We start from the raw sequence: 13,913 nt of genomic DNA on the forward strand, positions 1-13,913 counted from the left end.
GATCAAGCCCCACATCGGCCTCCCTGCTCAGCGGGAAGTCTGCTTCTCCCTCTCCTTCTGCCCCTCTCCCCTGCTCGTGCTCTCTCTCTCTCTCAAAATAAATAAAATCTTTTTAAAAATTAAAAAATCATTGTGTTTAATCCACATGTCTTCACAACTATCCTAAGTAGGAATAGGATTATTCCCATTTTACTGATGAAGAAGTGGATTCTCAGAGCAATTAAGTATCCTTCAGTGATCTGCCCAGTGTCACCCGGCTAAGAGTGACAGAGCTGAGACACAGCCCAGTTGTCTTGACTGCAAATCCAGAGCCACCCCAACCACTGCGGCAGAGAAAGACTCAGCCTCATAGGTGCACACCCTTGTGATTCAGGTGGGGAAGCTGAGTCCCCAAGAGGCCCAAAGGGAAGTACTGGCATTTATTGAGCATCTACTATGGGCTTGGCACCATGCTAGATACTTCATGCGTGATTCAATGCTCACGTCAATTCAGGGAAATTTGAGTCTTGATCCCCATTTTTCCAGGTGAGGAACCTGGGGCTCGAGGTGGGAAGCGGCTTGCCGTGATCACAGGGCTCAAAGTCGCAGGACTGCTCGTCAAGCTGGTCTGGTTGCAGAGCTTTGTCCGAACTGCCTTGTCCCCCTCCCCCAAAGCTGGGTACAGTCAAGTCTGCTACCACTAACTGACTGCTTCCGGGAAAGTACAGGCACGTTGAAGACAGACCACAGCCTCTGGCTCTTGAACCGCCCCTCCTATAGGCAGAGATGCTGCTCCATAAACACGTGTCTCCCGGGAGCTCTAGGAAAGGATCCGAAGTCTGAAACCAGAGGTAAAGGTGCTGGTGGCTGGAGAGGCCAAGTCAACCTAAGTGAGGTTTGGACTGATGAAGAAAGAGACCTGAAGACGATCAGTCCCCGCTCCCTCCCCATTTGTCCTCTGGGGCTGGGCTCTGAGCCCGGCCTTCCTCGACCATTTAGAGATGCACTGGACTCCACTATTGATCTGGTGGAGCTGTAAAGCGAAGGAGCAGATGGTCTAGGAAGGGTTGGGTGGCCCTCAAGATGCCTCTGGGGGCACACCCTCCAGGGGCCACCACATGTTTACAGGCAAATTAGTGACTCATTTGATGAGCCACCTGATCATCCTCGACTGGCCCCTCTCTGCGCCGTCTGGGGGCCTGTGGGGACTCGACTCGGGGATACGGTGTCCTACTCTGGGCTACACAGAGACATACTGATTAGCCACAGAGGGGAGAGGTGCCCCCTAAGTCAACTAGTGAGGATTCCGGGATCTGGCAGATGCTAAAAGAGAGGAAATTGTCCTGTCCCCAATTTTGACCCCTGCCCCCACCAGAAGGGCAGTCGCTGGTGACTGGAGGACACGGCATAGTGATTAAAGCACGGATGGGATGCTGGGAGCAGACCAGCAACCTCTGCTTCTCCGATTGTTCACTGTTTACTTTGAGCAAGTTCCTTAACCTCTGCGGGCATCGTGCGTGAAATGAGAACAATGATAATGACACTTACCCTTCGGGGGGCTAAGTCAGATGAAGCACTCAGCACAGCTCCTGGCCCACTGGAGACACTTGAATTATTGTTAATAATGTATATAATGATTAATAATAATATTATGAAATACTTTCGTTATTACCAGACAAATTGACCCCACAGGCAAAACTCAGCCTGGACCCCCAAACATCTACCCCATTCTCTCCTCAGGAGCAGGAGCACCTTAGAAGCTGGCAGTGAGGATCCCCAGGAACCCCCAAATCCATCAGGACCAGGCTCAGCTGATGAAACAGGCAAGAAGATGAAACTTTGGGAATTGTCTCCCCCCATCTAGATCTCAGCTTCATAAGTACTCTTGCTTGTAAGTACTCAGTAAGCACTCTCGCTGTGGCTGCAAAGCCCCCCTGGGACGGGCAGGCAGGTGGCAGAGGAATCAGAGAATCTGAGACCCAAGTTACCGGGCTGATCTGATCCGGAGGGAACTGTGTCCTTCCCAAGCACCCAGCCCTCACGGCAAGGGCAGCAGCTGTCCTAAAATAGAGTCACAAAGACAGCTGTCTCAATCGAAAGCAATCCTTGCAAGCATTTCCAGACCCTCGGCCCCTGAGTCAGCCCGTCCCCTGGCCCATCAGCCCCGCGGCCACAGACGCACCATCTCTTCTCTTGGCAGCCGGTTTCTGCTTGGAGAGAACTTGAGGCCCTCCCTTCAGAGCCCGAGTTGACCTGCATGGCCTCAGAGGGCAAGGCTCACCTCAGATGCTCAGGGCTGACATGCCAGCCCTAGGGAGACAGACAGACAGACAGACAGACAAGGACAGTGTGGGCAGAGGCAGGAAAGGAAAGGACATCCCGGAAGGGATGAACAGCACAAGTTCCCTGAGAAGCGTCATCAGCACGATCAGATGTCTCTCCGTCAGGAACAAAGAAGACCCTGAGCTGGGAGAGCCCCTCGGAGCGGAGCAGAAGGGCGGGAGGGGAGAGCAGATGGGACCTGGGCAGGCATTCTGGACTCGGAGTCTGGGCAGCAGAACCTCCCCCCTTCCACGTCCTCTCCTTTTCCGGGACTTCTCACTCAACCCAGGTCTGCCCCGAGCCCCGGCGCCCTCCCCCCGCCCCCAACTCCGGAAGCCACGGAGCTGCGTTCCAGGCTTGGCAGGTCTGGCCATCTCAAACTCCGAGGCTGGCCTGGCCCAGCCAGCTATTTCAGCATCTGGACCTCTCCCTGGTCTTGCCGATGTGAGCTGGACAGCAGGTGGAGCAGAGCGGGGAGTGAGACGACAGCGACAGCCTGACAGGGCTGACTGCCGCTGCGAATGGCTGTACCTCCACCTCCAGGCCCCAGCCTGCCCGGGCGCAGCCCCCCACGTGATAGGAACAGAGCAGAAGAGGTGTGCCACTGACCTGGATGAGCACCTAGCCTCTCAGCGCTGGCAGGAAGCTTGGCCGTCTTTAACCCCTTCACATTACCAGTGAGGCTCAGAGAGGGCAGGACACGTAGCCGAGCACACACAGCCAGTCAGTAGCAGCGCCCAGACTACCCTTCAGACATTCAGACCCTCAATCTAGTGACCTCTTCATGACCTTCACACTGCTGGTTGATTAAAAATGGGCTTGGATCCATAAGTACTGATGTGGAAAGCTGTCCAAGATCTATTAGACAGTTTAAAAATATTTTGCCAATCATGCTGTAGTGTGCGATCCCATTTTCATAAAATAATACTAGTAACCCACATACTTACATACATGAAAATAATAAACCGGGGGCACATAAGTCAGATTTGTTAAGGGACTTTCACTATCTATTTTTAAATTTTCTCTAGTGTGTGGATATTGTGACAGAGCCCTGTTACTTTCATAAGCTAGGGGAACAATAAAGATGAACCTGTGGGGCGGGCAAAGGAGGGCCCCTCCATCCCACTTGCCCCGCGCAGCAAGCTGGAGATTTCTGATCCGGACGCCTGCCTGCAGTAAGGGGACTTCAGGGGGAGGCGAGGAGTTTGCCTCCGTGGGTGTCCAGGGCTTGAGGAGCAAAAGCCACTTTCTGCTCGCGCCGCACCGCACCGCACCCCTCGCGGGCCCCTTCGGCTCCGGGCTGGGCAGCGATGGGGGGCTGGGGCAGGCAGGCAGACAGCGCCCATGCATTATGGAAGACGCGGGCGCCCTGGCTTGCTCCCTGGTCCTTAAATGACAGCAAATGAGGTAAAGCCAGAAGGGTGGGGACGGGAAGGGGGCGGGGGGGGGGGGCAGAAGGAAGCCATCTCCGGGGCCCCCGAGCGTTGGCTGAGGACCGAGCCAGCCAGTGAGCGGAGCCTGGAAGAGGGAGGAGCACATCGTGATGCAGAGATGCTGCAGTGGCTCTGGGCGGGCGCGCACACACACAGGCGCCCTCGCCCGCCGCCGCCGCCGCCCCCGCCGCCCCAGGAGCGCGGCCCGCGGCCGAGGGGAGCAGGGGAGGAGAGGAGGGCGGCCCCGGGGGCCAGCGGCCGGGCTGGCTCCGGCTCACCGCCTCGGGCAGCGTCCACCTGCCCCAGCCAACACCCTTCTTTCTCCCCAGGTAGGTGCCAACAGCTTTTGTCTCCCCCAACTCCGGGGGGGAGGGGAGGGGGGCTTCCCGCCGCTGCCCCGGCTCAGGGGCTCCGGCTCAGTTTCCTTGCAACTTGGGAGGGGGCAGGGGCAGAGCAGGAGCCCCGGCCCGCAGCGGCTGCGGCCAGTCTGACTTCTCGCCCAGCCCCTGGGGGGCCGGCCACCGGACCGGAGGTCCCCTCCACCCTGTCTACGTGGGTGGCATCCTCAGGGGCCTGGCAGGCCGAGCCTGGCCGGGAAGCTGGACCCCAGTGGTGTCCAGGTGTCCAGGAATTCCAGCCGGTACGGACACCTGCCTACAGAGAGGGCAGGGCACCCAGGGCCAGGACCAGACGGTCCATGAGGCCAAGCCCCAGACTCTGGCCCGCACACACACACACCCCCCCCCCCCCCCCCGCCGCCGCCTCCCCCAGGAGTCCCTGGGTGGAATTGAGCCTGACCATCCAGACCTGAGGTGGCCTTGGGTCTACCTCTGTGGGGTGACCCCTTTGCAAAGTCTTGCTTCAGTTAGAAGCTGTGGAAGAGAGAGGGGGGAGTGGAACTCAAGTTTGGGCAAAAGCTTGTCCAGGAGTGGGGACTTAGGGAAGAGAAACTGAGGCAAGTCACATCCCCAAGGGTGAGAAGCTGGGAAGCCAGGGCTGAAATTCCTTTTCTTCCCCACCCAACCTTGCCTTCTCCCCAGATCCCTCCCCTCCTCCTCACTGGTGGGAGGGAAGGATTGGCATCAAGTTTGCCTTTCCCTAGAGGAAAGGGGCCCGGGGAGAAGGGGGGAGGGCTCATCTTAGAGGGTCCAGAAAGAGAGAGTACCATGGGGCTTACATCACCCACCAGAGAGGTGGGGGAAGCAGCCTCAGCCGGTGTCCAGAGCTGAATCCTGTTGCCTTCCCCAGGAGGGATTCCCAGGTATGGGAAACAAGAAAGGGGGTGAGATGACACAGCGCCTGTGGAAGGGGACAGTCCAGGTGCTACATGGAGACAAAGTCGGGACCCTTCAGCCACACAACACTGGGGGCTGAGCCTGTGTCCCGGGAGGAAAAGCTGTCAGTCAAGGTTGTCTGGAGGTTTGGGAATCCAGGCAGACCAGGAGAGGGTGGCCCGTGAGAAGGGCAGGTTCTCTGGCCCCCAAAGTACTTGCCCTTAACGTTCCCCCTTCTCCAACAATCAGCCTGTGACTGGTCAGACCCCATTGCCCTTCCTTTCAGCCTGACTCCCCCAGAACCCCCAGCCCCCTTCCCAGCCCAGGTAGCATCCTTTTCCCTCTGTTCAGAGGGGAGCAGAAGAAGAACAGCCCGAATAACCCAGTCCCTCAGGGGGCTCCCAAGATCTCCTTCTGGGCTGCAGCCTGAGGCTCCTCCCCTGACCCTCTGGCCAGAGAGATGCTCTGTCCACTTAGCCTGCCGTTCACCCTCGGAGGAACCAGATGAGCCACTGGAGATCAAGGGCAGCAAAGAGTGGGCCACCTGTGGGAGAGGCTGATGGGACCCTGGCTCCTGAGGGTGGAGCAGGGAAATGGTACCCTGACTCCTGGCCTTGGGAGGAGGGACCTCTGCCCCCCACCCCCAGAGCCGGCAGCATCCAAGCCCCTCCCCAGGGTGCCTCACCAGTTAACCCCTTTCTAGCCAGGCTGCAAAACTACTCAAGCAAGGCTTTTGCCACAAGGTCAGAGTTATTCCTAATTTCCCATGGGATCTATCGGGAGTCCTCAGCCAGCAGAAGGGAGGCAGGAGACAGATGGGAAGGGGGCATCAAAGTCACATAAGGTTCACCCGTCCTTCTGGTGCTCCCCAGCGGGAAGGGAAGCAGAGGCACCCAGGCGGACAGGTGCCTGGAGCTGGGTCCCCTGCTCTTTCAACTCTTACAACTCGTTCATCTTCTACTCCCCGCCTGGCCAAGCTCTTCGCTCACACTCCCTTCCCTGGCCGAGTGTACCCCTCCAGCCTCAGGTCTCAACCTCCCTCCACACCATTGCCCTGCCAGATTTCACTCCTTATGCAACTCTCTTCCAGCACCTTCTCTGCCGGCAGTTGTTTAAATAGAGACACATGTAGGTTAGGCTTCTGTGTTCAATGGGATGGTTGTACATATTGTCTCTGACTGACCAAATTTAGTCCTCAGGAGCGAGTACGCAGAATGGGGTCTCCCCAGGGCACCCTCTCGGACCCTGAGGCCATGAGGGAAGCAATACATTTGGGGTGGGTGGGAGGATGTATGTGTCCTACCCCCGCCCCCACATCCTCAAGCCAAATGTTTGTGAGAAAGCATATCTCAAAGATGATCTCTAAACCTGACCGTGGGTGGTATTTGTGATCTAGGGAAGATTCCTAGGGCAGAACCAGGGGGCTGAGGAAGAGGTGGGCGATACACAGGGAAAGAAGAACCAGAGCAAAGAATATGCCAGTGGAACAGGAGGGATTGAAGTCAGACTGCTATAGACACCTCCTAGCCAGGAAGATGAGCCATGAGGAGGAGGGGCAATCTCCTCTCCAGGGACTATTCAGAGGGTTTGACGACTGGGGTCTGGTCCACAGCTAGACAGCCCTGACTGGAGGCAGATGTGGGGTGGACGGCCCTCTAAATTCCTTCCAGCGTCGGGTTATGTTCTTTCAAAAGGTAACGGGGTGACTCATAAGAAGATAGACATCCTTTTCAGCCCCTTACGCAGGCCGGCCATCTCTCATTCTTTTGAACCACCCTAATCTAGACCAACCTCTCCCACTCGCCTCACAGGGGCGTTTGCGAACCTGGAAAGTTCATGGGAGTTTCTGTGGACTCTGTGCCCTGATGGTAACCATCTTGGAGTAGAGAAGTCCTTTCTTTGGCTTAATGACTTCTCTTGGTGCAAAATGAGCCCATGTTTCCATGTTTACCCAAAGATGATGCAAAGGTGTGACGCTGTCACCCAAAACTGAGCGCCCCCTGCCCCAGGACACGTGCAAGCCCAAGCGCACCTCAGCACCCTTCTCATCTAACGAGCCCGCCCCCACCCCGCAACCATCCAGATGAACCTGCTGGATCTCCTCAAGCCCTAGCCCACATCCTCTCAAAGTGTGCCGGCCTCCTAGACCAAGAGGCCCCCCATCCTGCGTTTGGCTGGAAGGCAGCCTTCCTGAGGTACTGCCCAAGAGACACGGTTAATCTGGGCCCCGGAGCAGAAACCAATCTGAGGGGAGGAGCAGGTCCAAATGCACCCCCACCAGGCTTGGCTCTGAACCAGCCTGCAGGAAACTGTCCAGGAATTGGGGGGAGTCTCCCCTCTGCATAGGGAAATTGGTCCGCTGATTTCTTCCTAATATGGTTCTTTAGAACCAAGCTGAAACAATCGTCCTACTCCTGGCCTCAAAAAGGGATGGTCCTTCCAAAACCCTTGCTCAATCTGTCCCACTCCACACTAGCAGGGGAGTAGGGAAAATCTGGGTCTGGGTATGGCTTGCCCCTTACCATGAGCTCCTCCCAGGAGGATGCAAAGCTCTCCCTTCTTCCACTCCCCACTCTGAGGGGTCTCTCCAGGGGAGAGAGAGCCAGGGCAGGAGAGTCAGAGACTCCAGGCTGCAGAGGAAGGGCCAGACTCCCCTGGTGCTGAAAGCTCAGACAAATGCGGGAGCCTGGGGTCACAGCTCCCCCCAGAGGGCACAGCAGTGCCGTGGCTAGGGGCTCGGAACCAGCTGCTAGTACAAAGAACCTGCGGAAAAAACTGGGGAGTGGGAAGGGAGGGAGCACATAGAGGGGGCTGGGGAGAGACCCAGCTGCACAACTCCCCTGTCCCCACCCAGTCCCTGTCCCCCACTGGGGACTGAGGAGGTCCCCATCCCACCCAAATCTGTCCTAAGGACCTCCTCCAGTTCAGGGCACCAGCCTTTCCCACCGAGACCTTTCCACCACTACCCTCCTCCCCCAGCAGCTCCGGCCCTTCCTGGCCTGTGGCCCCACCAGGCCACCGCACACCCCTGTCCTTCCAGAGAGGTGTGGAGTGGTTCAGACGTTCCTGGAGGACGGTGACCTATCCCGGGTGGCTGTTCCCTCCCTAGGCAGAGTGCCCCTCCCATCCTGGACCCTGCAGGCAGGAGGTGGGGGTGGTCAAGGAGCAGGGCCTGCTGGGAGCGCCCATGTGCATGTCCTCACCAGGTGCCCTCCTGAACACACGCGCTCTGGGTGTGATTCTATGTGCTTGTGCCCTCGTCTCGGGTGGTGTGCTTGCAGCTACCTGCCCGGGCCTGTTGCACGTGTGGGGCAGAGCGGAGGAAGGCGCCTGCCCAGGGAGACTGTGGGAATCCGTCAGCGTCCCACACGTTTGTGAGCGCCGCCCGAATGTCATGACCGTGTGGGAGTGAGTCTGCCTCGGGCGGCGTCTGTGTGTGTCCCTCGGTGTGCCGGGGCCCATGCTGGAGGTCCCGGGAGGGTTCTCAGCGGTAAGATCCGATCTTCTGAGTACTCGCTATGGCCAGGCCTGCTGCTGACCTCCCCAGGGCCCCTTCTCATCCCCATTTTGCAGGTGGGGAAACTGAGGCTTGGAGAGGGTAGGTAATGAATGTAAGAGGTAGGGTTATGCTAGTTAGTTGTATGCGAACTAGTAAGGGCCAGGCCGGTTGGCACAGAGCCCACGCTGTTAACCACTGTGCTGCGCCGCAGGATGGAGGATGGTGGGTAGCTGACGGGCTCCCGCAGTACTTCTTGGCTTATAATAAGTCACTTAGTCTCTGCCCTCAACTGGGCTCCAAACTTCCCCTTATCCTACCAGCACCCATTTGAAAGTCGCCAAACCCCTCAATACTCAAATCTCCATTATCCAGGGGAAGGAGAGACAGAGTCAGGGCCAGGAGCTGGGTGTCCCAAGTGGTCGCATTCAGGCAGAGTGTATCTGTCATTTTCTAGCTGGTTCTGTGCAGGGGTCCTCAGCCCAGAAAACCCTGTCGCGTGCTGGAGTCTGGCTCACAGCTTTCCGTCCTGCAGCTCTCCCCCAGGCCCTTTGTTTCCTGCACCCAGCAATTCAGCCCACTTCCCCTGGTGCCCCCGAACCCCGAAGCAGCCCATTCCCTCACGTGCTGCCGCCGCACAGGACCAGCCCCTGACGGTGCCAGCCTGCACCCGCCTGTGCCAGCCTGCGCCAGCCTGCGCCCCTGCACCCCTGCACCGGGGCAGCTGGCCTGGGCCAGGCTTGGCTGGCTCCGGGCTCAGAGGGCCGGCTCTGGGCCTGGCATAGCTCCACTCCTGCCTTGCTCCCGACAAAAAGGCCTCCTCCCCCCTGGGCATTCTAGAATGTGTCATAGGGCAGATGGTATAGGGAAATGACTGGGCCACTTAGTGGGTCAGGAAGCTCTGCAAAGGCTGTGTGTTCATCACTCTCTCCCCAGGGCTTAGCACCATGCCTGGCACGTGGTAATACACGCTGGAAGGGAAAGGGATGTGGGGCAAACCTGGAAGCCAGCTGCGTCACCTTCAGGGAGGCAAGAAACTCAAACTTTGACCCAGGTTCCGTGTGTGTGTGTGTGTGTGTGTATGTGTGTGTGTGTGTGTATTCACACAAGTCCTTGGCACACAGTGGAGTCAATGTACATCTGATTGGCCTGACTGGTCTCTAGTGCTCCCCAAAGGCAGCCCCAGGAGCTCCTCTATCCCAGCCCCTCCCCAGGCCATGTCCCTTCTGAGGCAGGTCTCAGTCCCCAGGGGGTGCCCAGGGCCGTCAGCCCAAGGTAACTGATAAAAGTCTGGATTAAACTGAAGTGTAGAATGAGCAGTGGGATTGTGTTATTCATGATGTACGCCTGTGGTAAGAGCTAACAGGTAATTCTGACCACTGCGGTGAGAAGTGCTCCAGGGTGAGTGGTCCTCCTGGCAGGTCACAGAGAAACAAGGCAGGAACTGGGTTGTCATGCCCCGTGCTGGGGACACACACTCACACACACACACACACCAGACATACACGTAAACGGACACAGACCCACGCATAGACACAGAGACCAAACCACACATATACGCAGGGACATCGAGACACAGCACACAGATGCGAATAAACATCACACACCTGCGTGTGCTCACACGTGCACACCCCCCACACACACACTCGCCAGCACTGCTTGTGGGCAGCACCAGACTCCTGCCCCGGAGCCTCCAGCCCCAGCCCCAGCCCCAGCCCCAGCTCCCTCGGTCATCTGCTTCTGCTTTGCTCGGGCACACTCAGGATGAGCGCACACTCAGGATGAGCCCGGAGCCCAGCCCAGGCTCCTCCCCGCGCGCACCCTGCCCCCTCCCTGAGCTCCCAGGAGTGGCAGGCAGACAAAGGGCAGGAAGCAAACGATGATGGAGCACCTTCTCTGTGCCAGACCCCAGGACGCGCCGCACCAGCACCGAGGGGCGTTTTCAAACTTTTTGGAACCAAGGAACCCTTTGTTTAAAGGGAACTTCCAGGAGGTGAAGCGGGTACAAGTGGACCTGCTCTGGCTGAAATGGGGAAGGGATCTGGAGCCCCATCCTCTCTCCACTCCCCCATCCGAACCGTGACCCCAAGGCAAGTCCAAACAGCCCCGGACTTCTGCAGGGCGCTCCATCACCTCCTTTCCCATTCAGAACAGCTCTGGAACCTAAGTGTTAGGACGCCCACGTGGTAGATGAGCAGACCGAGCTTCCCCCGGGAGGAATAACGTGTCCGGGCTCACAAAGCTGTGAGGAAAGGAAGGCATATCACTGACTCTTATCTGTGGATTCCAAAGCCTGTGATGGTTCGCAGTGCCCTCGTGGCTCCCTATCAGGAGCATAGCATCCAGGGCCATACTTCTAGATTCTTCCATGACAAAACACCCTGCTGACCTTAGAGACCTGAGTGTGTGTGAGAGAGAGAGAGAGTGTGCGTGTGTGTGTGTGTGAGGGTATGTGAGTGTGTATGTGAAGGTGTGTGGGGAAGAGAGTGGGAGTATGTGTGAAAGTGTATAAAAGTGTCTGAGAAAGTATGTGAGACAAAGAGACGGAGTGTGCGTGTGTGCATGTGAGAGGGTGTGTCCGAGACAGAGTGAGTGTGTCCGTGAGCCTCTGAGTATATGAGAGAGAGAGTGTGTGTAAGGGTGTGTGGCCTGGGGAGTTGGCCCTCGGGCAGCCCTTGGGGAGCATGAAGCCTGGCGCCCCCGAATCAGCTCTGCGGAGAGTGGGAGCGTGCGACAGCTGTGTCCACTGCTGGAGGAGCTGGTCACAGCTGCTCGCCATCAGTTAAATGTGACCCACAAGTCACACCTACTGTTCGCGGGGCACTTTGCTGGGCACCGGCCATACCAAGATGAAGGAGCCGGTCTCTGCCCTTGGGGAGCCACAGGCTCTGAATGGAGGCAGCCGCACCTCCACGGGTGGGCGCCAAGGGTCTAGTCGCGAGCAGAGCTGCAGTCTGTGTGCCTGTGGGGGCCTCTGAGGGCCTCTGAGGGGCTTCCTGGCCAGTGCAGAATTTCTGTGCTCCAGTCTGGAACTGAAAGTGGCGAGGACAGAGGGGGTGCCTGGGCATGGGGAGGCGGCACCTGGGCGCCTTCCTGACAAAGGGAAGTGGATATGAGGCTGGCCGTGGGGCAGAAGAGGGAGTGCCAGATGTTTAAACAGCACTGCCCCACTGCCACCCCCACCAACACCCAGCTTCTCAGCCCACAGCCTCCCTGACTCCCCCTCCCTCCCCCAGCCTTGGCTGTAAAGGAGGCTGAGAAAGGCTGCAGGCGGCCAGATGTTGAGGTTTAAAGGGGTTTGGGAGCCCTTTCTTTCCAAAGGACTAGAGCATGAAGTGAGACCAGGAGATCCTGGGCTTGCCTTGGTCTTTAGACCCTGCACTGGCCGTGGCGGCAGACTCTGAAGTCATCTGCAGCCTGCCTTCCCCTTTCCCCGCCGTCCCCCCTTCAGAGGACAGCATCCCAGGCCCTCAGCCACACTGCATTCTCTGGGGGCACTGCAGTTTCAGAGCCAGCAGGGACCTTAGAGCACCCATCTTACAGATGAAGACACTCAGACCCAGAGATGGTGTGGATCTTGCCGCCGGGCTCTCCCCCAGTCTCAGCCCCCTCCCCCTTTTCAGGCTTCTGGAAAGGCACAAGGAAGAGAAACAGAATCTGCATCTGGGTTATCTGCTCCCCGTGGCAGCTCTGACGGGGAGCCCTGGGAGCCCAGTGACCCAGGCTCCCTCTAAAACCGAAAAGCAGACCCCTGAGATTCCACACTAGCCCCAGAACTCAGAACGCCAGCCTGGAGATGGGGAGCAGATGGAAAGGCTGGGCCTGCCCGCCCCTCTCAGGATGAGGCCCCATCTCGCTTCCTGATGGAGGGGAGCTCTGACTTGCTCTGGGTGCCCCCGCCCAGGGAACAGGTTCTCCAGAGCTCTAGGATTTAACCAAGCCTCTGTATAAGAGGAAGGCTCCTCTGGGAGCCACATTAACTCTTGGATCCTAGAAGGCCTGTGGGGGCCCATCAGCCCTCCTAGCTGGGGAGCACTGCTGATGGGGCCAAGGCTAGGGCTCCATGGTGCACAGAACATAAGTGCCTCACCTGGGGCCCAGGTGAGAGGGTATGAATAAACCAGTGAAACTCCTCCTCACTGCTAGAAAAACAAGGAAGACCCTGACATTTTTTTTTTTGTTTAAGATTTTATTTATTTGACAGAGAGAGACAGCAAGAGAGGGAATACAAACAGGGGGAGTGGGAGAGGGAGAACCAGGCTTCCCGCTGAGCAGCGAGCCCTATGCGGGGCTCGATGTGGGGCTCGATTCGGGGCTCGATCCCAGGACCTGAGATCATGACCTGAGCCAAAGGCAGATGCTTAACGACTGAGCCACCCAGGCACCCCGACCCTGAGAGACTTAATGCAGCTTCCAGAGGGGCTTATCACCCCCAAACCCTGGCAGCTGTGGGGGAGGGGCAGGGGAAACTGGGGCCCAAACCCTGGAGGAGGAAGATGCTCCCCACCACCCAGGCAGGGCCCTGTTCTCTTCTGGACCCTACATCAAGAGCTATTACCACTGAGGGGCAGGTGGGTTCTTGCCTCCCAATTAGTTACTGCTTTTACTTCCCGAGCAAACCCCTGCTGGCTGCGGTGGGGGGGGGGGGGGCCGCATATACAGGGCAGAGCCAGACTCCCAGGGGGCCCCTTGTAGGCATGCAGCCCGGAAAGAGCTCCTCTGTAACAGCCAAGCCCCTTCCCCTGGGGGCTTGGGGAGGGTGAGTGCGGAGCAATTCCGGCCTCGGGGAGAAGCACTGCCTACTTACCGGGGAGCCAGGAAGGAGCCGGGAGGGGCTCTCCTCGGCTCAGAGTCCTCCCCATCCTCTGCCTCCTCAGGTCCTTCTCAGCCTCCAGCTGGACTCTCCCCGCGCTGGGCTGAGCCTCCTCTCCTCTGCCCCCCATTGCCGCCCAGGACACCCACCATGGGGACACCCACCAGGAGGAAGTCACACCTGCTGCTGCTGGTCGCTGTGGTCCTTGTCTCCTTTCCAGGTATGAGGGTTCATCTGGGCTCCAAAGCCCAGCAGGATGATTCTATTGCTCTATCATTGCTATTATTTTAGTGATGACTTCAGAAATCATTGACCCTGCATTGCTGTGGCACTTAGATTTTTGAGGCCATTTCCTTGCTAAAATTTTCCCATTTGCAGATCTTACCTTCCCTTCGAGGTCAGAAGGAATGAGTCTCCACCATAATATAGATGAAAGAAGCACGATTCAGAGAGGCTGAGACTTGCCTTGGGCCACACAGCAAGATTATGGCCCGATCAGATCTCCATGATCTTGTCCTCCAGCGGCAGCCCCTAGGGAGCCGTGCTGTCCAATAGGGTAGCCAAGAGCCACATGGAACTATTAAAACCGAGATTAA

At 57.9% G+C, this 13,913-nt stretch overlaps 1 protein-coding gene across 1 annotated transcript in view; it reads left to right on the forward strand.

Annotated features, from left to right (window-relative positions):
* Positions 1–3,908: 3,908 nt before the first annotated feature.
* Positions 3,909–13,913, forward strand: part of CNTN2 (contactin 2) — a 32,247-nt gene continuing 22,242 nt past the window's right edge. Inside the window, exons 1-2 of the mRNA XM_036123867.2 lie at positions 3,909–4,063; positions 13,382–13,537. Coding sequence (XP_035979760.2) covers positions 13,468–13,537 — 70 coding nt within the window. The 5' untranslated portion in view covers positions 3,909–4,063; positions 13,382–13,467. The remainder of the gene's footprint in view (positions 4,064–13,381; positions 13,538–13,913) is intronic.

The sequence above is a fragment of the Halichoerus grypus genome, chromosome 7 (genome assembly GCF_964656455.1).
Source record: "Halichoerus grypus chromosome 7, mHalGry1.hap1.1, whole genome shotgun sequence".
In the NCBI taxonomy this organism is placed as follows: domain Eukaryota; kingdom Metazoa; phylum Chordata; class Mammalia; order Carnivora; family Phocidae; genus Halichoerus; species Halichoerus grypus.